The 21,409-nt window shown below is 44.3% G+C and overlaps 1 protein-coding gene across 1 annotated transcript in view; it reads right to left on the reverse strand.

The window, feature by feature from the left end:
• COL4A2 (collagen type IV alpha 2 chain) overlaps window positions 1-21,409 on the reverse strand; it is a 257,233-nt gene that overhangs the window by 227,917 nt on the left and 7,907 nt on the right. Inside the window, 1 exon segment of the mRNA XM_044284160.1 lies at window positions 12,169-12,220. Within this exon segment, the coding sequence (XP_044140095.1) occupies window positions 12,169-12,220 (52 nt within the window).

Here is a 21,409-nt window from a genome sequence, read left to right on the forward strand (position 1 = left end):
GAATGGAACATCCAAAGTTGATTCGCATGAAACTTAGTTTCAATACTGTACGGAGCAAGCGCGTGGTACCTTGGAACCGAACCCGAGTTCAGGAAATGTTTTTTTTACAGTAGAAATCAATTTATGAAGTTTTTACGCGAAGTCTCGTGAGATATCGCTACGTAATAGTTTGGGCTCATAGGAGTATGGAGCGCTCTCGCTGAAACAAAGTTTTATGCAAATTGACTTTGGATGTTTCATTTTGGTTACTCCATACTGTATGTGGGAATGCACTGTATAAATACTTATAAACATATGTAAAAATATATACATTTTCCCTGTTTATGTAATGTAATGTGGGTCCCCTGCAGAGGGTTCATACTGGTATGGAAACAATTTTATTCAGTATTTTTCATCATAGTCTAGGACACCTAGCTATGCTGTAACAAAAGCATATTTCTAAGAAGATATAATCAAGGATACAGAAACCAGATGTAGTCATGATAAACCTTGATCATGGAGGCTTTCAAAACATGTGTAAGCTAAAAATGGTATTTTTTCATTGAGCAATTATTCCTAAAGACAATGAGTCACCTATAATTTTTAATAGTTAAGACCAGGTATGAAAACATATTCTTTTTTTCTAGTCGGTTTTTATTTTCTTATTATAGGTTTTTAAATTCTCTTTTCATAAACATAGTTATAGGGGCAGCCATCTTGCCTGAGCTGCTGTTAACAGCATTTCCAGAAGCTATCTAAAAAGGAAGCTCCAGTAATGTTTTAAAATGAGGAATGCAATTAAGTACTAAAACAGACATGTCAGGAGAAAAGTTGGTTAGACTAGTCTATTCTACAGGTGAAGCAGAAGGGCACAAATGTCCTGAGTATGTGAGATACTGTAAGTTTTGACATTAGCATTTGTCCAAATGTACCACTAAAGGTATTCGGGTACTCATGCCAGACAACTAAGTACATAAAGAAAATAGATGTGTTGTCCAATGGGGCGTCACATGCAGCAGTCAAGTCACCTGGTTATGGGACCACATCACAACACCATTAAACACTGCATGCAAGTAAACTGTGCCATGGGGCTATTAAACATGATATCACACAGGACAACACATTGGGGCAAATTTACTAACATAGCTTAATAGTTAAAAGTTTCAAAAACGGCTAAGGCCTTTTTCTCACGACCGGCAGGAGTTCCATCAGGCCGTTATTTAAACACATTACTATTCTCTTTCAATTCTTTCAATGCAATAATGAAGATGCTGATGACAAAGCTAGATACTACATGTATGTATCATGTACTGAATGTATGAAAAAATAATGGGAGTAGGCATATAACATTTTGAAAACATGATTTTGGATGTGAAATGTATGCATATTTATGATGAAAGTAGATGGGTTTGTCAAGCAGGCTTAAAGGCTATGTACACTTTTAGAGGCAATTTTTGCTTATGGTTGCATTTTACTCATTTTTGGCTAAAATTCATATTTTCAATTGGCCTTTCTGTCACAAAGGGCTAACTGTGTGACTGGTACTGTACTTTCACTTTGTGCCCATCGTCTAATAAACCTATTCTCTAAACTACTAAGAGGACATAAATACTTTATAGCTCAGCTCTTATCTTACTGATAAGCAGAGCTTTTTTTCTGGTGGAACGCACCGAAACGGCGTTCTGCCACCTTTTGACATCGCAGCCTGCCATGCTCCAGCATCGCAGGCTGCGATGTATCAGCGGGGAGGGACTGGGAGGAGGAGCTGGGGGCTGGTGCGTTCACTGTGCTCCGGCCCCCAGCTCCAGTACAGTTATAGAATGTGTAAAATTAATAATGATTCTTCTATTCATGCTGCCCCCTCCGTAGTACTGTATAACATTCAATATATCCATCCTACTCACAGGGCTACTGTTCTCATAATGCTGGCCGGCCGGGCAGACGAGTGGCGTCACGTGCCTGCCCGGCCTACTTTATGAATGAAGCCGACGGCGCAGGCACGTGACGTCAGTCAGTGACGCTGCCGCTCGTCTGCCCGGCCGGCCTGCATTACGAGAACAGTAGCCCTGTGAGTAGGATGGATATATTGAATGTTATACAGTACTACAGAGAGGGCAGCATGAATAGAAGAATCATTATTCATTTTACACATTTTATAACTGTATGTACTGGAGCGGCAATGGGGGGTCTGTGGATGGCACTTTTATGGGGTGGGGGGGTCTGTGGATGGCACTTTTATGGGGTGGAGGGGTCTGTGGATGGCACTGTTAAGAGGGGGTCTGTGGATGGCACTGTTATGGGGTGGGGGGTCTGTGGATGGCACTGTTAAGGGGGGGTCTGTGGATGACACTGTTATGGGGTGGGGGGGTCTGTGGATGGCACTGTTAAGGGGGGGTCTGTGGATGGCACTGTTAAGGGGGGGGTCTGTGGATGGCACTGTTAAGGGGGGGGTCTGTGGATGGCACTGTTATGGGGTGGGGGGGTCTGTGGATGGTACTGTTATGGGGTGGGGGGGTCTGTGGATGGCACTGTTAAGGGGGGTCTGTGGATGGCACTGTTAAGGGGGGTCTGTGGATGGCACTGTTAAGGGGGGTCTGTGGACGGCACTGTTAAGGGGGGTCTGTGGATGGCACTGTTAAGGGGGGGTCTGTGGATGGCACTGTTATGGGGTGAGGGGTCTGTGGATGGCACTGTTATGGGTTGGGGGGGGGGTCTGTGGATGGCACTGTTATAGGATGGTGGGGTCTGTGGATGGTACTGTTATGGGGTGGAGGGGTCTGTGGATGGCACTGTTATGGGGTGGGGGGGGGTCTGTGGATGGCACTGTTATGGGGTGTGGGGGTCTGTGGATGGCACTGTTATGGGTGGGGGGGGTCTGTGGATGGCACTGTTATAGGATGGGGATCTGTGGATGCCATCCACAGATCCCCCATAACAGTGCCATCCACAGATCCCCCATTAACAGTGCCATCCCCATCTGGGGGGTTTCTTTGCTGGGCTGGACTTTTATAGCCCCCCAAATTTTACTTGCATCCCTGTTCTCTAAAGGGGAGGTTTTAGGGGGCGGTCCTAGGGGTGGGTAGGGTCGTGGTCAGGGGAGGGGGGGTGAGTTCCACCACCTTTTCTCTGAGAAAAAATGCCCTGCTGATAAGATTATGTCTTGAAGAGTGTTTATAAGGTCAGAAGGCAGAGATAATGAGCCCGTCAGCCCCCCAACTGATGGAAAAAGAGCGAAAATCCAGAGGCTGCTACTAGAGCATCTCAGCTATGTACAGAAAAAAGGGCTCCATATTTTTAATAAAATACAGTGAAAAAATACACTGCAATAATAAAAAATGCCCACAAAGGTGTACATAGTGTTGCTTCAGTGAATGGATTCCAATAAAGCTTTCACATAGGACTCTACATAGCACATCCAGTCCAACCAACTTTTTGGATTGACTTCACGTACACTTATCCTATCAACTCACTAGAAGAATGTTATATATTTCACTTATAAAACAGCTCAATATTTCCCCCTATTAAAAGAATTTTAATTAATTTAATTTGCCTTTGGTTGCCTTGAAAAGCGTATATATATTTTCTACATATACATATTGTACTTCACGCAAAAATACTGTGAGCCAACAATGAAAGCTATACAAGCAACAAGTGTCCTATCTCTGCTAAGAAACCCTTGACAGACGTGCTGTAGGAGTATGACATGTACCGTCCAATACCAATTTCAGTAACACTGATAAAAAAAATATTTCAAGGTCTAGTAGTATAGTGTCATATGGATGTCTGTATGCAGTTATTCCAGTCATAGTTGCAGAATGTTTAACTGTAGTCCTTGTAAACCACAGATAGCAAATAATGAACACATTGTGATTTCAAAGCTTAGTTTTGCTGAAGGACAAATTCTGCAACATCTGCATATTTATCAATTATACTTGAGCCCACATTCTGGCCACATTGCAAATACGACTAGCATTTTTTTTTTTCTTAGTTTTATCATTTGTATTTTTTATAGTTTCCATTGCTTATGTACCACTTTTGAAAGAGTCACAGTGAAAACATTTTTAAAACATTGAAGTAATCAGTATTAATAAAAACAAGGGCCCATGTGTGTGAATTTTTTTCCTAGGGGAGTTACTCACCAACACATTTGAACTGGCTAAAACATAGCACTGTACTACCCAGCTACAGGTATAGGCTATGGACGGATGATTGCTTCTACCATCCCTCTTATAACACTTCCACCTTTAAGAAGCAAATAAAGTGGGCTTCTTGTTGTAGACATAGGGTGGCATTGTGCAGGTACTGCCGTTTAGATATTATTTAGGGACTGTATGCCACTATTCTCAGCATGGCACTATTCTTTGTATACATGTATGATTTGAACAACATATGGATCTGTTATTATCCCATCCCTACACTTTACATGTACATCCTACAACAGGTTGGAACAGACGCACTCTTGATGCTAATAGTTTGATCCTTTAGGCTTCCTTCGGATGGTCACTATTTGGTCAGTATATATATTTTTTTAAATGGTATACTAAGGGTACTTTCACACTAGCGTTATTCTTTTCCGGCATTGAGTTCCGTCCTAGGGGCTCAACACCGGAAAAAAACTGATCAGTTTTATCCTAATGCATTCTGAATGGAGAGCAATCTGTTCAGGATGCATCGGGATGTCTTCAGTTCAGTCTTTTTAACTTTTCAGGACGCATGCTGAGGTTTTATCTCCGTACAAAATTCCAGAACACTTGCCGAAATGCTGGATCCAGCATTTTTCCCCAATGACACGCATTAATGCCGGATAAGGCCCGAGTGTCTCGGCAAAACGAATCCGGCATTGCAGTCTGCGCATGCTCAGACGGCAAAAAATGTGAAAAAAATAAATGCCGGATTCGTTTTTTCGGATGACACCAGAGAGACGGATCCGGCATTTCAATGCATTTGTCATACGGATCAGGATCCTGATCTGTCTGACAAATGCCATCAGTTTGCATACGTTTTGAAGGATTCGGCAACTGCCTGCCGGAATCCTCTGCCGCAAGTGTGAAAGTACCCTACCCACACCAAGGCCAAAAGAACACTCCTTTGGCTTTAATTCAGTGAAAAGAGCCCTGAGGCTATGATTGGCATATATAGCAAGAGCTTTTCCCAGGGATTACGCCAAACATAGGGCTGAAAGTGCTCTAAACACAGCCTTAGAGGTGGTAGTATTCTAGTAATAGATTGTAGGCCCTTGAGCAGAGGTCTAAAAGGTCTGCACTTAGCCCTGGAGGTATTACTGATATACTTGTGCAACTAAACAGAGAGATTCCAATACCGTACTGCTGTCACAAAGTGGGGGGAGGAACACCAGAATGACAACAGAAGGAAAATGACCAGAAAGTACGCCTCACGGCTAGGGAAAGGGAAGGGATAACCACCTAGGAAACCCTAAACCTAGCCCTGACTCCTGTCAGTATGAATAGACCCTGAAGGTGGTAATATTCATACACTGGAAACCTAGGCCCTAGAAACCCTGGAAAGCCCTAGGAGTAGTGACTGGGTCTGAGACCACTGGTTTCTTCCCAGATGAACGAACCAGCGTCTCCCTGAGGCCTAGTAAACAACGAGAAAATGGGAACAACAAAATACAAAAGGAAGTGCACTTATATTCAATAGAAAATGGATGAGCAGCAATACAGATGAGGAACTCACACCAGCTCTTCCAATTCCAGGCAGATAATATCAACCGCATGGTAAGAAGTGTGAGTCCAGACTAAATAGAGGAGCAGTAATGATCGCAAGCTAAACTTGAGACAAAAGGTGTGGTCATTACCAACAACAACACTGCAGCAAGTGAAAACGGATAGGCTGTCAGATAACCTAACGTGCAGCCAATCTCTCAGATCTTCTAACATCTGTCACAGGATGGACCGTGACACCTGCTATCAAAGTTTTACTAAATTTCCCCTGCAGAAAACCACCTTTCACAAAGTTTGCCTCGTTGGGCAAATAAGACCTTTTTTTAAAAAATTGTAAGGCACTACTATGGTTTATGTTTGAAGTGTACTTTATAATAGTGGAAAAATTAAACATCAATTTTGGAATGTGCAAAAAGTTCTCAGTTCATTCTTAGTAGCATCATCTATAGCAGAAATCAAAGCCTACAAACATTTCTTGTAGCCAGTTAAAAGTCTTTCTATTCTTGCTTTGAGGACCTTTCATCTGTGGTCATCTTGTATGCACACGTTTGAGATCAATATTGTTGTAGTATGGGGTAGGGCTGCAGCTATCGATTATTTTAGTAATGAAGTACTCTACCGATTAATCCAACGATTAATCGAGTATTCTAATAAGAATAAACAAATTAAAAGAACGTTTTCTATAAAAACTCATCAGCCCCCTGCCATCAGTCCCACCTAGTGCCATCAGTTCCTCCCTCAGTGCCATTAGCTCCCCCCAGTTCCCCCTCCAATGCCACCAGCTTTCCCATGTCATCAGTTGCTCTCCCTCCCAGTGCCACCAGTTCCTTCCCCAATGCCACCAGCTCCCACCATGCCATCAGCTCTCCCCCAGAGCGATTAACTTCCCCCAGTTCCACCAGTTTCCCCCACTGCCATCAGTTCACCCACTCCCTCTCCTAGCCATCAGTGCCCAGCCACAGTGCCAGCAAACTAAAATACTTACCTTTCCTGTAGGGGCACTGCCGACACTCCACTGGGACCTGACGTCACACAGCATCAGGTCATAGTGCGTGCTTATGTGCACGGAGTCCTGATAATGTGTGTACGTCAGGATCCAGTGCAGTGCTATGCGGGCAGGCGGGTGACCTCGGAGAGTGAGTAATAGCAAGTGCTTCACTCACACTCTGTGGTCACATGGCACAAACAAATCATCGATGCAAAAAATGTGCATTGAGGATTTTTTGGGTCGAGTTAATCTATTAATTCGTGTAATTGTTTCAGCCCTGGTCTGGGGACTGTGCAGACCAACCAAAAACCTTAATTTGTTGCTTCTTGAACTAGTTAAACATTCACATTGATTTATGTTTTAGACTGTTTAGTAGTAATGATTTGTGGTACACTGTTGATACTTCAAAAGTGTACCACAAAACCAGTATTCTTTTTACTAGAACAATACTTCCAGCTAGTGGCGTCGCTAGAGGGGGGCGAGGGGGGGCAATTGCCCCCCCTATGTTGTCCCTTGCCCCCCCGGGTGCCCCCCGCTGATTCCCCAGAGTGAATACTAATGAGCGCTTCCATTATGGAAGCGCTCATTAGTACCGAAGGACCAGGAAGTGGTGAACGCTCTGTACTCACCACTTCCTGGTCCTCGGCTGTCGGCTGTGCAGGGCTGCGCACAGCGTAAGGTCGCTCTGTGACCTCACGCTGTGCGCGCCAGTTTAGAGCACAGTCGACTGAGGAGAAAATGGCAGGCGGCGTCCGTCCAGGAGCAGGAGAGGTAAGTGTTTTTATTTTTTATTTTATAGAAAATGTGGCTGCTGGGGGCATTATGGGGGCTAATTGGAGGCATATGGGGCATTTGGAGGCATATGGGGGCTAATTGGAGGCATATTTGGGGGCTAATTGGAGGCATATGGGGGCATTTGGAGGCATATGGGGGCTAATTGGTGGCATATTTGGGGGATAATTGGTGGCATATTTGGGGGATAATTGGAGGCATATTTGGGGCTAATAGGAGGCATATGGGGCTAATAGGAGGCATATGGGGCTAATAGGAGGCATATGGGGCTAATAGGAGGCATATGGGGGCTAATATGAGGCATAATGGGGCTAATAGGAGGCATATGGGGGCTAATAGGAGGCATATGGGGGCTAATAGGAGGCATATGGGGGCTAATTGGAGGCATATGGGGGCTAATTGGAGGCATATGGGGCTAATTGGAGGCATATGGGGGCTAATAGGAGGCATATGGGGCTAATAGGAGGCATATGGGGCTAATAGGAGGCATATGGGGCTAATATGAGGCATATGGGGGCTAATAGGAGGCATATGGGGGCTAATAGGAGGCATATGAGGCTAATATGAGGCATATGGGGGCTAATAGGAGGCATATGGGGGCTAATAGGAGGCATATGGGGGCTAATTGGAGGCATATGGGGGCTAATTGGAGGCATATGGGGCTAATTGGAGGCATATGGGGCTAATAGGAGGCATATGGGGCTAATAGGAGGCATATGGGGCTAATATGAGGCATATGGGGGCTAATAGGAGGCATATGGGGGCTAATAGGAGGCATATGGGGGCTAATAGGAGGCATATGGGGGCTAATTGGAGGCATATGGGGGCTAATTGGAGGCATATGGGGGCTAATAGGAGGCATATGGGGGTTAATTGGAGGCATATGGGGCTAATTGGAGGCATATGGGGGCTAATAGGAGGCATATGGGGCTAATAGGAGGCATATGGGGCTAATAGGAGGCATATGGGGCTAATAGGAGGCATATGGGGCTAATAGGAGGTATATGGGGGCTAATAGGAGGCATATGGGGGCTAATAGGAGGCATATGGGGCTAATAGGAGGCATATGGGGGCTAATAGGAGGCATATGGGGGCTAATTGGAGGCATATGGGGGCTAATTGGAGGCATATGGGGGCTAATTGGAGGCATATGGGGTCTAATTGGAGGCATATGGGGCTAATAGGAGGCATATGGGGCTAATAGGAGGCATATGGGGGCTAATTGGAGGCATATGGGGGCTAATTGGAGGCATATGGGGGCTAATTGGAGGCATATGGGGGCTAATAGGAGGCATATGGGGGCTAATAGGAGGCATATGGGGGCTAATAGGAGGCATATGGGGCTAATAAGAGGCATAATGGGGCTAATAAGAGGCATAATGGGGGCTAATGAGGCATAAGGGCTGATATGGGGGCTAATGAGGCATAAGGGCTGATATGGGGGCTAATGAGGCATAAGGGCTGATATGGGGGCTAATGAGGCATAAGGGCTGATATGGGGGCTGATATGAGAGGCATAATGAGGGCTAATGAGAGGCATAATGTGTCATCCACAGATGCCCCCATAACAGTGTGTCTTCCACAGATCCACCATAACAGTGCGCCTGTGCACTGACGAGAGACAGAAAGAAGGGGAAAGAATCCGTGGAAGCAAGCAGAGGACGGCACTGCAGACGACTGAATAGCTTCTTTTGTAAGTAAATTGCTTTATTATAACTGTATCCCTGCATATCGCAATTCTCTCGTATTTTGTAATCTTATTGATATATACTTATTTTGTTTGTGCCCCCCCATTTTTGACTGTGGTATCTTTGTGCCCCCCCTATATATTGTTCCTAGAGTCGCCACTGCTTCCAGCGCCAATAGCTGCCACCTAAACCATTATAAACCAACACCCCATCCCTGGAAATCTACCAAGATGGCAGAGTCCCTTACGTTTGAGTATATCTAGGCTGCTCAATGAATTATATTGGTGCTGGCATTGCATCTTGTCTCTTGGCTAATCAGGATGGGTGGCACATGTCATTAATATAACTTATTTGCCAAAATAAAACCATTTGAAGAAACCTCTAACCTACTCATGTTTAGACTTTGCTACATACATTGCCATACGGATTAGATCACATAGTGTACTGCTGATGAAAATAATAATGATGACTAATGATGAACTTCCCACATTACCCCTGTCACACACATCTATTCCCTTTGCGCCACTAAAATGGCTGGATAGCTTCCAAACAGCGTGTCCGTGCTTTTTCTCTCCCACATGACATCTGAAATTCAGATGTGATTTCTTTCTTCTCATGATACAATCTGTGAATCTTGTAGAGAAATTCTCCCTGCCTCTAACATCAGCCAACAGCTCGCTCCACTAATATGAAACAGAAGTTAGTCAACTGACCTGAAAGGTTAAAGATTAGTCCTGTCTTCTGAGGTTATTTATTTCCTGAAGAAAAGCAGCTTCAGCTCTGATAACTTAACAAACACACTCTGAACACACATCCGTTTTATTTTCCCCTTGTTTTCTGTCCATTACTCTTCTTTATCTTCTATAATATTGAGCCAATGCACTTTGGAGGGATCATCACCAAACCCTTTTATATATTTTACATGTTTGCAGTCTCCTTTCCAATCTCATTTTTCCTAATATACCGTAAATGTATCTGTTACCACCCTTATGGTGCCCTATCGGAGGTAGTGACAGAGACGCTGAGTCCAGCATTGTCTCTGTTATGTTCTGTTATACATGACGGAAAAAATAGCCCTGCTGACAGGACTTTTTTTTTCCATCATGTATAACCGAAACAAACAGAACTGTTATTTGGTCCCATAGACATGTATTAGGAAAGAGCAAAATGGAATGCCTCTTAAATGCGTCCGTTTTGCATTCTGTTCTAGAATTCCGTTATATTCCGTTATAACTCTGTTATAGCAGAACCTGTATCGGAATTCAATAACTCTGATGCGAACCCACCCTTACCCATATATGCTACCAAAAAAAAAGAAAAATCTACCAGCCACTAAATATATTCTATTATAACACAGAATTATGGCCCCTAAAGGGACTAAAAATGTAAAAAAGAGTTCAATAAAGCTTTTAAAAATATAAAAAAATGAAAAATATTTAAAATGTAATAAAAAAAACCCCAAAATAAATGGTAAATATGTATAAAAAATAACTGTTAAGCATAATTGGTATCGCCACATCTCAACAACAATCTATTAAAATATCCTACTAATTAACCCACATGGTGAAAAAAACATTAATACAATCACAAATTCCAGAACTGGTATTTTTGGCTTAACTTGTCTCCTCATAACTCCTCAAAAAAAAAAAAAAAATTTATAAAAAGTACTCAAAGGTTCTATATATCTCAAAATTGTATAAAAAAAAACTATAGTCCATCCCACAACAAATTAGCCCTAAGCAGCTGCGTTATGGGTATTAGAATATGGAGAGACAAAGCAGTTTTTCTTTCCTTAAGAAAGCATGTCTTACTTTTAAAGTAAGTATCCAAATTGTACTAACCGACAGAATGAAGTTAAAAAAAACATTGTTGGCATGCAGTTAACACCATGAAATGAAACCTTAAAAACAATGGAGGAACTGCATTGTTTTTCAAAGTCTCTCAAAAAAAAGTGTTAAAAGTTACACAATTTACCTATACAACTTGCCATGCATAAAACACATGGCTGTGGAATAATAAAAAAAGTTTTGGCTTTTGAAATTAGAGCAAAAACAAGAAAAGTCACTGAACCTTAAAGGGGTTTTCTGGGAATAATTGCTTTTGCTCACCTGCCGCTCTGGTCCTCCTTGATGCCTCCACTGTGTTTAAGTTTTGGTCCCCACAGTGTTGAGCATGGTCACATGCTTCAGTGCAGGCAATAACTGGCTTCACCTGAAATGTAGCCACAAGTGGCACATTACCACTGAAGCCAGTTAATGTCTGCAGCGGAGCATGTGACTATGCCCATGCAGCGCCAGATGTAAAACCCCTTTAAGTACCGAACTAGGGTTAAAGCAGGACGGGAGAAAACCGCGTTTCGTATTTAAAGGGGTTTTCCGAGATTTTGATAATGATGACCTATCCTGATCAGTGGGGGTCCCACACCCGGGACCCCTGCTGATCAGCTGTTCGAGAAGGCACTTACGCTCCAGTGTGCACCATGACCTTCTCCCTGCTTACCAAGCACAGTCCCGTAAATTGTATCGTGGCTGTGCTTAGTATCACACTCAGCCCCATTGAAGTGAATAAAGCTGAGCGCGATACCAAGCACAGTTGCTATACAATGTACGGCGCTGTGCTTAGTAAGCAGGGAGAAGGTCATGGTGCACACTGGAGCGTAAGTGCTTTCTCAAACAGCTGATCGGCAGGAATACTGGGTCTCAGACCCCCACCGATCAGATACTGATGACCTATCCTGAGGATAGGTCATCATTATCAAAATCTCGGAAAACCCTTCAAGCATTTTCAACACAATTTCGTAGAAGTACAGTACATGCTACAAAAAAACCTACTTTTAAAATATGTGATTTTTGACTGCAAAGGATAAACAGCATTTATAATAACACCATTTATATATGTATATAAATAAATAAAAAATCCTGTATAGAATCAGCACATATAAGTACAACACAATGTCCCCTTTAACTTACAATGTTACTTATTCATTTAAAATTTTTACACTTAAATTTCATACTTTATATAATTATAATATACTTACAGCATCAACAGTCTTGGAGAGCAACCCTGCTAGCATAAGTGCCAGGAAAATCCTATGAAATGCAATAAAACAACAACTTGTATTAGAAAGGAGAGCTGTAAAAGAAAAAATATATCAAGCCCATGTACATCAGAAAATATAACTATAAATATGTAACAGTCTTATAGTCAACCTTTTAAACTACCGTATTTAATTTCTTTGTCATACTAACTTGCTTATCTTGTCATATTGCAATCATTGAGTTACTTTTTTTCTTTATATTTAGCAAGAAGCCTTAAAGAGGTTCTCCAGGAATTACCGTAATGCAATTACTGAAAATACTTAAATATTACTTCATCATAAATACCTTGTACAAATTAATTAGTTTTAATGGATTGTTTTGTCTATTGAGAAATGATCAGGGGAAATAAAATGTCTGCCATCCTATTAGTGCACACAAAACTTGTCCTAATCGCATAGCAGGACAGGTTACTTTAGAACTAGAAAGAGCTGCCTCATCCTCCTCTCTGCTCTGCTTGTCAGGGATTATGCATACAGCTGATAAGATCTTCTGTTTGTTCTCTCTTTATATTTTTATAGCATTTATAGCGTTCATCGTGCAGGATAAGTAACTGTCATGCCCTGCTCAGGTTATGTGTGGAGGTCTGCCATGTTAGCAGCACGTGTGCAGTTTTTTGTTTGTTTTGGGTTTGGAGTTGAGCTGTATCCGCCTCCCTTCAGGTGCACTGGGTGGGGTTGTTTGTGTGAGTTTAAATTACACCCCTTCCCAGTGTCCTGTGCGGGTTATAGCTTCTGTCTTGCTCTGTGGAAAGGTGGGTTTGCTGTTTCTGCTCTGCTACAAGATAAGTTGGTTTTGGTTTCCTTTTTGTGTTCTGTCTAGGCTGTTAGCGAGACACCTGCCTCCTCCAGGACCTGAGGAAGCAGGCTGCCTCTTTCCCCCTTTCTTAATGTGGGCACAGAAGTCCAGGGAGAGCTGGTAGGGAATTGTCAGGAGGTGACCTCTATCCCCAGCTTCTGGCCTAGATGCTTGTTTTGAGGTTTTCCGTGTGTTTATTGTATCTTGTATCCTACCCACCGTGACATTATAACCCGCCAATACCTAGACTGCCATTTCTCAGCTGCTTTGAGATGGAGTGAATTGATGCTTTAGTTGATCGCATGCAGAGATTATCCCTAGAGGTTGCTGATCTGCGTAATTCTGTCGCACGGTGTCAGAATGCTCTGGCATCAGGTGCTATAGGAGGAAGTCAAATTTATGGGGAGCATAGAGTCGCTCTCCCTGATAGATTTTCAGGGGGTGTGGATGACTTTATCTGCTTTAGAAACTCATGCAAGCTGTATTTTCAGCTGAGGCCATCTTCATCTGGTGATGAGAGTCAGAGAGTAGGGATAATCATATCCCTGCTTAAAAGGGAAGCACAGTCCTGGGCCTTTTCTCTGCCGACCGGTTCTCTGGTCCTCCGGTCGGTGGATGAATTTTTTAAAGCCTTGGGATTAATTTATGATGACCCAGATCGGGTCTCGATGGCGGAATCTAAGTTGCGAAATTTATTACAAGGTGAACATACAGCTGAGGCGTACTGCGTTGAGTTTAGGAGATGGGCTCCGGAGTCTGAGTGGAATGACCCTGCGCTACTTAGTCAGTTTTGTCAGGGGTTGTCTGAGAGATTGAAAGATGCCCTCGCGTTTCACGAGTATCCGGACACGTTGGAGAATGCTATGTCTTTAGCAGTACGGTTAGATAGACGCATTAGAGAGAGGTGTAAGGTTACTTCCCCGCGAGGGATCCCTTCTGGGAGTGGTTTCGTCTCACTGATTCCCCAGGTATAATTCTGGGGTAGGGGAGGAACCCATGCAGCTGGGTCAGGTGTCTTTCCGTTCTGGTATTAGGAACTTTAGGTTGCATAAGCTATGTTATTACTGTGGAGAAAGTGGTTATTTTGTTTATGCTTGTCCTTTAGTTAAACCGCAAGTTGATGATAAAGAACCACAAAAGAGGTTTACATAAAGAAAAAAAAGAAAAAAAAAACATCCCTGACTCTTGGTAGCGTGAATGGGATGTCGGAGCAAGCGGGTATGCAATCTCCCTGCAATACTCGTTTTCTCCTTCCAGCTATGGTGGTGCTATATTTAGGAAAATTTTATTTTGAAGTATTCATTGACTGGTGCTGGGGTAAACCTTATTGATTTTCTTTTTCTTCAAAATTTGGGCTTAAGTACTTGCACTTTAGAAAGAGAGATTCCGGTGTTCGCAATTGATTCTTCCCCTCTTTCTCAAAGGAGTCTCACTCATATTGCTCATGGTATTCAGTTAAGGGTGGGTGATTCCCATATTGAGCTCACTTCTTGTTTTGTCATGAAGGACTTGCCCGCTCCTATGGTCTTAGGTTTACTGTGGTTGATAAAACATAACCCTACTATAGATTGGCAGGCAAGGCAGATCATTGGTTGGAGTGAATTTTGTTCGAACAATTGTCTTAGTGCATCTATCTCAGGGGTGTCTACTACAGTTCTACCTCAGTATCTCTCAGATTTTGCGGATGTCTTTTCAGAGGGTGGGGCTCAGGAGTTGCCTCCTTATCGTGAATATGATTGTCCGGTTAATCTCATCCCAGGGGCTAAGTTGCCAAAGTCTAGGCTATACAATCTTTCTCAACCCGAAAGAGAGGTTATGCGGAAGTATATTGCCGAGAGTTTGGAAAAGGGTCATATTAGGCCATCTAAGTCTCTGGTTGCAGTTGGTTTATTCTTTGTAAAGAAAAAAGATGGTTCGCTTAGACCTTGTTTGGATTTCCGGGAATTGAACCGCATTACGGACCGTGATCCGTATCCCCTTCCTTTGATTTCTGACCTTTTTGATCAAATTGTTGGAGCCAAGGTGTTCTCCAAGTTAGATTTAAGAGGGGCCTACAATCTGATCAGAATCAAGGAGGGGGGTGAGTGGAAAACGGCCTTCAACAGGCACGAGGGTCATTTCGAGAATCTGGTTATGCCTTTTGGGTTAACTAACGTCCAGCGGTGTTTCAGCGATTTGTCAATTACATTTTCCATCATTTGGTGGGAAGGTTCATTGTAATTTACTTGGATGACATACTAATTTACTCTCCTGATCTGAAGACCCATCAGGATCACGTGAGACAGGTTTTGTCGATCCTTTGGGAGAATAAATTATCTGCTAAATTGGAGAAATGTGTGTTTTCTGTTCAGGAGCTTCCGTTTCTGGGATATCTGCTTTCTGACTCTGGTTTTCGTATGGACCCCGAAAAGGTTTTTGGGGTTTACCAATTATTATAGATGAGGCATTGCGAGGCTTTTCGTCTATTAAGGAATGTTTTGCGTCTGCTCCCATTCTGATGCAGCCAGATGTGTTTCAGCCATTCATGGTGGAGGGGATGCATCAGAGGTGGGGGTTGGAGCAGTGTTGTCGCAGGGTTCATATCCTGGCAAATGGCGTCCGTGTGCTTTTTTTCCCAAGAAGCTCTCGTTCGCCGAGAGGAATTATGATGTAGGAGATAGGGAATTGCTGGCCATCAAATTGGCCTTAGAGGAATGGCGTCATTGGTTGGAGGGGGCGTCTCATCCCGTTACAGTATATACTGATCATAAGAATTTGGCTTACCTGCAATCCGCCAAGCGTCTGAATCCTAGACAGGCTAGATGGTCACTTTACTAGGTTCAATTTTGTGGTTACTTTTCACCCGGGGGTTAAAAACGTCAAGGCAGATGCATTGTCTCTTAGTTTTCCTGGGGGAAGTGATTAGGAGGTTCCTGCTCCGATTTTGGCTGATGGGGTGGTGGTCTCCGCTCTGTACCCCGAGTTGGAGATGGAGGTGTTGGAAGCCCAGGAGGGGGCTCCTGATTCTTGTCCCCCAGGGAGGTTGTTTGTTCCTGCTGGACTGCGATATAAGGTATTCAAGGAACATCACAAAACTGTCCTGGCTGGACATCCTGGTTGCAAGTCCACCTTTGATTTTATTTCTCAGAGGTTCTGGTGGCCCGGGTTACGTAAGAGTGTTGAGGATTACGTAGCAGCTTGTGAGACCTGTGCACGGTCAAAGGTTGCTTACACTCGGCCTTCTGGTTCACTTCTTCCTTTGTCTGTTCCATCTCGTCCTTGGACGCACTTGTCTATGGATTTTATTACTGATCTGCCGAGTTCCTCCGGGAAAACTGTGATTTTGGTGGTTGTGGACCATTTTAGTAAAATGGCTCACTTTGTATCGTTAGCTAGTTTGCCCAATGCTAAGACTCTTGCTCAGGTTTTTGTTGATAACATCATAAAATTACATGGTATTCTCTCGGATGTGGTTTCTGATAGGGGAACGCAGTTTGTTTTCAAGTTTTGGAGGGCGTTCTGCTCTCGTTTTGGTTTTCAACTTTCGTTCTCTTCGGCTTTTCATCCGCAGTCGAATGGGCACACAGAGCGTACTAACCAAAACCTGGAGACCTACTTGAGGTGTTTTGTGGCTGAGAACCAGGAGGACTGGTCCTTATTCTTATCTCTAGCAGAGTTTGCTTTGAATAACCATAGGCAGGAGTCCACGGGTAAGTCGCTATTTTTTGCCGCATACGGTTTTCATCCTCAGTTTGGTACCTTTTCTGGGACTGGTTCCTCTAGGATGCCAGAGAATGAAAGATTTTCTTCTGCCTTGTCTTCTATCTGGCGGAGGATCCAAATGAATTTGGAGAAGATGGGTGAGAGGTATAAGCGAATGGCTGACAGGAGAGATGTGACTAGTCCGGAACTGTGGGTGATCTGGTGTGGTTATCTGCTAAAAATATTAAACTGAGAGTACCATCTTGGAAACTGGGTCCAAGATTTTTTGGACCTTACAAAATATCTGCAGTTGTCAATCCAGTGGCGTTTTGTCTTGATCTTCCGCAGATCTGGAGGATGATGTGTTCCACTGGTCTTTACTGAAAAAATATGTGAAACCGGTGGAACCATCGCCATTGCCTCCTCCCCCGTTCTGGTTGATGGCAATTTAGAGTTCGAGATCTCTAGATCTCTACGTGTTCTTCGGGGTTCCCTTCAGTACCTGGTACACTGGAGGGGATATGGCCCTGAGGAGAGGATGTGGGTTCTGGCTGTGGATGTTAGTGCCAGCCGACTGGTGAGGGCCTTTCACAGGGCCCACCCAGATAAAGTTGGGCCGGGGTGTCCGGAGGTCACCCGTAGAAGGGGGTACTGTCATGCCCTGCTCAGGTTATGTGCAGAAGTCTGCCAGGTTAGCAGCATGTGTGTAGTTTTTTGTTTGTTTTGGGTTTGGAGTTGAGCTGTATCTGCCTCCCTTCAGGTGCACTGGGTGCGGTCATTTGTGTGAGTTTAAATTACGCCCCTTCCCAGTGTTCTGTGCGGGTTATAGCTTCTGTCTTGCTCTGCGGAAAGGTGGATTTGCTGTTTATGCTCTACTACAAGATAAGTTAGTTTTGGTTTTCTTTTTGTGTTCTGTCTAGGCTGTTAGCGAGACACCTGCCTCCTCCAGGACCTGAGGAAGCAGGCTGCCTCTTTCCCCCTTTCCACCATATCAGGGACTTTAGGGAATCTTCAGCCTTAGGCACAGGGGCACGATGATTCCCACCTTTACCGTCTTAACGTGGGTACAGAAGTCCAGGGAGAGCTGGTAGGGAATTGTCAGGAGGTGACCTTTATCCCCAGCTTCTGGCCTAGACGCTTGTTTAGAGGTTTTCTGTGTGTTTATTGTATCTTGTATCCTACCCACCGTGACAGTAACGTGATCCTTTTATAGATCAGCTCATTATGAATGTGGTGATATCAATTATGTGTAGTTCGATATTTTTTTTCCATTTTTTACAAATTATAAATTAGTAGATACAGTTTTTTTTTTAGTTTTTTTTTACATTTTAAAGTCCCACTTGGGGACTTAAGTATGCAACAATCTGATTGCAGATACAATATATTGCAGTGTACTGTACTGTTAGTTTTATACTGACACTTGGCCTGATCAGACCCTGCCTCTAGAAGGGCCTGGCAAGCGTCCGTACATGGCATCCATCAGGACCCTGTGACAACATTGTGTAGGCCCGATAGGGAGCTCTCTCCCTCTGTAAACTCTGTAAATGCAGCCATTGCTACAAGACATGGCAGCTAAGGGGTTAAATGGCTGGGATCAGTGCTAGCACCAATGTCAGCTGTTGCAGTGGGGTATATACATACATATATATATAAATATATATATATATATATATATATATATGCCATGGCCCCGTATATATGTAATATGTAATGCTTCTTATGTCATATATTTATGTAATGGTGTGGGAAGAGGTTAAAAAGACTATGCCAAACTAACCTATTACTTCTAACTAAGCCTGTGCCTGTTACAGACTGTAACCACTAAGGCCCAGTTCACACTACAGTTTTTTGGTCAGTTATTTTCATCAGCTATTGTGAACCAAAACCAGTAGTGAAGCCTACTCAGAGATAAGGTATAATGAAAAAAGTTCCTTCTGTTCTGTGTTTTTGACTCGCCCCTGGTTTTAGCTCCCAATAACTGATGAAAATAACTGACCAAATAACTGCACAATATTCTAGTTTTTCCTGTATCTTGATAGATTGGAGGCTTGGGCTGAGAAGTTGTAGATGAGGTTTAGCACTGACAAATGTAAGGTTATGCACATGGGAAGAAATAATGCAAGTCACCCGTACATACTAAATGGTAAAACACTGGGAAACACTGACATGGAAAAGGACTTAGGATTTTTAGCGAACAGCAAACTAAGGCTACTTTCACACTTGCGTTAGGAGCGGATCCGTCTGGTGTCTGCACAGACGGATCCGCTCCTATAATGCAAACGCTTGCATCCGTTCAGAACGGATCCGTTTGCATAACTGTTTATTTCAGATCTGATTTTTCACTTCGGAAAACTCAGATCCGACAGTATATTCTAAACACAGAAGCGTTCCCATGGTGATGGGGACGCTTAAAGTTAGAATATACTGAGAACTGTGTACATGACTGCCCCCTGCTGCCTGGCAGATGCTGCCAGGCAGCAGGCGGCAGACTTCCCCCCCCCCCCTCCTGTATTTAACTTATTGGTGGCCAGTGCGGCCCCCACTCCCTCCCCAGTATTAATTGTAACCAGTGCGGCCCCCCTCCCTCTGTATTCATCTGTGGCCAGTGCGGATTCCCAGTATTAAATATGACCAGTGCGGCCTCCCCCTCCCTCCCTCCCCAGTATTAAATATGACCAGTGCGGCCTCCCCCTCCCTCTATATTTATTGGTGGCCAGTGCGGACTCCAAGTATTATGACCAGTGAGGCCTCCCCTCTCCCCCCCCTTAATTAAAATCCCCCCCCCCCAATCATTGGTGGCAGCGGAGAGTACCGATCGGAGTCCCAGTTTAAATCGCTGGGGCTCCGATTGGTTACCATGGCAGCCAAGACGCTATTGCAGTCTTGGCTGCCATGGTTACTTGGCAATAAATACAAGCATTATACTTACCTGAAGAGCTGTGATGTCTGTGTCCGGCCGGGCGCTCCTCCTACTGGTAAGTGAAAGGTCTGTGCGGCGCATTGCCTATAGCACAGACCTGTCACTTACCAGTAGGAGGAGCGCCCGGCCGGTCAGACATCGCAGCTCTTCAGGTAAGTATAATGCTTGTATTTATTGCTAAGTAACCATGGCAGCCAAGACTGCAATAGCGTCTTGGTCGCCATGGTAACTGATCGGAGCCCCAGCGATTTAAACTGGGACTCCGATCGGTACTCTCCGCTGCCATCAATGATGGGGGGGGGGGGGTGATTTTAATTAGGGGGGGGGGGGGAGAGGGGAGGCCTCACTGGTCATAATACTTGGAATCCGCACTGGCCACCAATAAATGTAGAGGGAGGGGGAGGCCGCACTGGTCCTATTTAATACTGGGGAGGGAGGGAGGGGGAGGCCGCACTGGTCATATTTAATACTGGGAATCCGCACTGGCCACAGATGAATATAGAGGGAGGGGGGCTGCACTGGCTACAATTAATACTGGGGAGGGAGGGGGGGCCGCACTGGCCACCAATAAGTTAATTACAGGAGGAGGGGGGTCTGCCCCCTGCTGCCTGGCAGCATCTGCCAGGCAGCAGGGGGCAGTCATGTACACAGTTCTCAGTATATTCTAACATGAAGCGTCCCCATCACCATGGGAACGCCTCTGTGTTAGAATATACTGTCGGATCTGAGGTTTACGATGTAACTCAAATCCGATGGTATATTCTAACATAGAGGCGTTCCCATGGTGATGGGGACGCTTCAAGTTAAAATATACCATCGGATCGGAGAAAACTCCGATCTGATGGTATATTAATAGGGACTCCTGACTTTACATTGAAAGTCAATGGGGGACGGATCCGTTTGAAATTGCACCATATTGTGTCAACGTCAAACGGATCCGTCCCATTGACTTGCATTGTAAGTCTGGACGGATCCGTTTGGCTCCGCACGGCCAGGCGGACACGAACACGCTGCAAGCTGCGTTCGGGTGTCCGCCTGCTGAGCGGAACGGAGGCCAAGCGGTGCCAAACTGATGCATTCTGAGCGGATCCGCATCCACTCAGAATGCATTGGGGCTGTACGGATCCGTTCGGGGCCGCTTGTGAGAGCCTTCAAACGGAACTCACAAGCGGAGCCTCGAACGCTAGTGTGAAAGTAGCCTTAGCTGTAAAAACCAGTGTCAGGCAGCTGCTGCCAAGGCCAATAAGATAATGGGTTGCATCAAAAGGGGCATAGATGCCCGTGATGAGAACATAGTCCTACCACTTTACAAATCACTAGTCAGACCACACACGGAATACTGTGTACAGTTCTGGGCTCCTGTGAACAAGGTAGACATAGCAGAGCTGGAGAGGGTTCAGAGGAGGGTAACTAAAGTAATAACCCGAATGGAGCAACTACAGTACCCTGAAAGATGATCAAAATTAGGGTTATTCACTTTAGAAAATAGACGACTGAGGGGAGATCTAATTAATATGTATAAATATATCAGGGGTCAGTACAGAGATCTATCCCATCAGCTATTTATCCCCAGGACGGTGACTGTGACGAGGGGACATCCTCTGCGTCTGGAGGAAAGAAGGTTTGTACACAAACATAGAAGAGGGTTCTTTACGGTAAGAGCAGTGAGACTATGGAACTCTCTGCCTGAGGAGGTGGTGATGGCGAGTACAATAAAGGAATTCAAGAGGGGCCTGGATGTATTTCTGGAGCGTAATAGTATTACAGGCTATAGCTACTAGAGA

This window comes from Bufo gargarizans, chromosome 3 (assembly GCF_014858855.1).
Source record: "Bufo gargarizans isolate SCDJY-AF-19 chromosome 3, ASM1485885v1, whole genome shotgun sequence".
Taxonomy (NCBI): domain Eukaryota; kingdom Metazoa; phylum Chordata; class Amphibia; order Anura; family Bufonidae; genus Bufo; species Bufo gargarizans.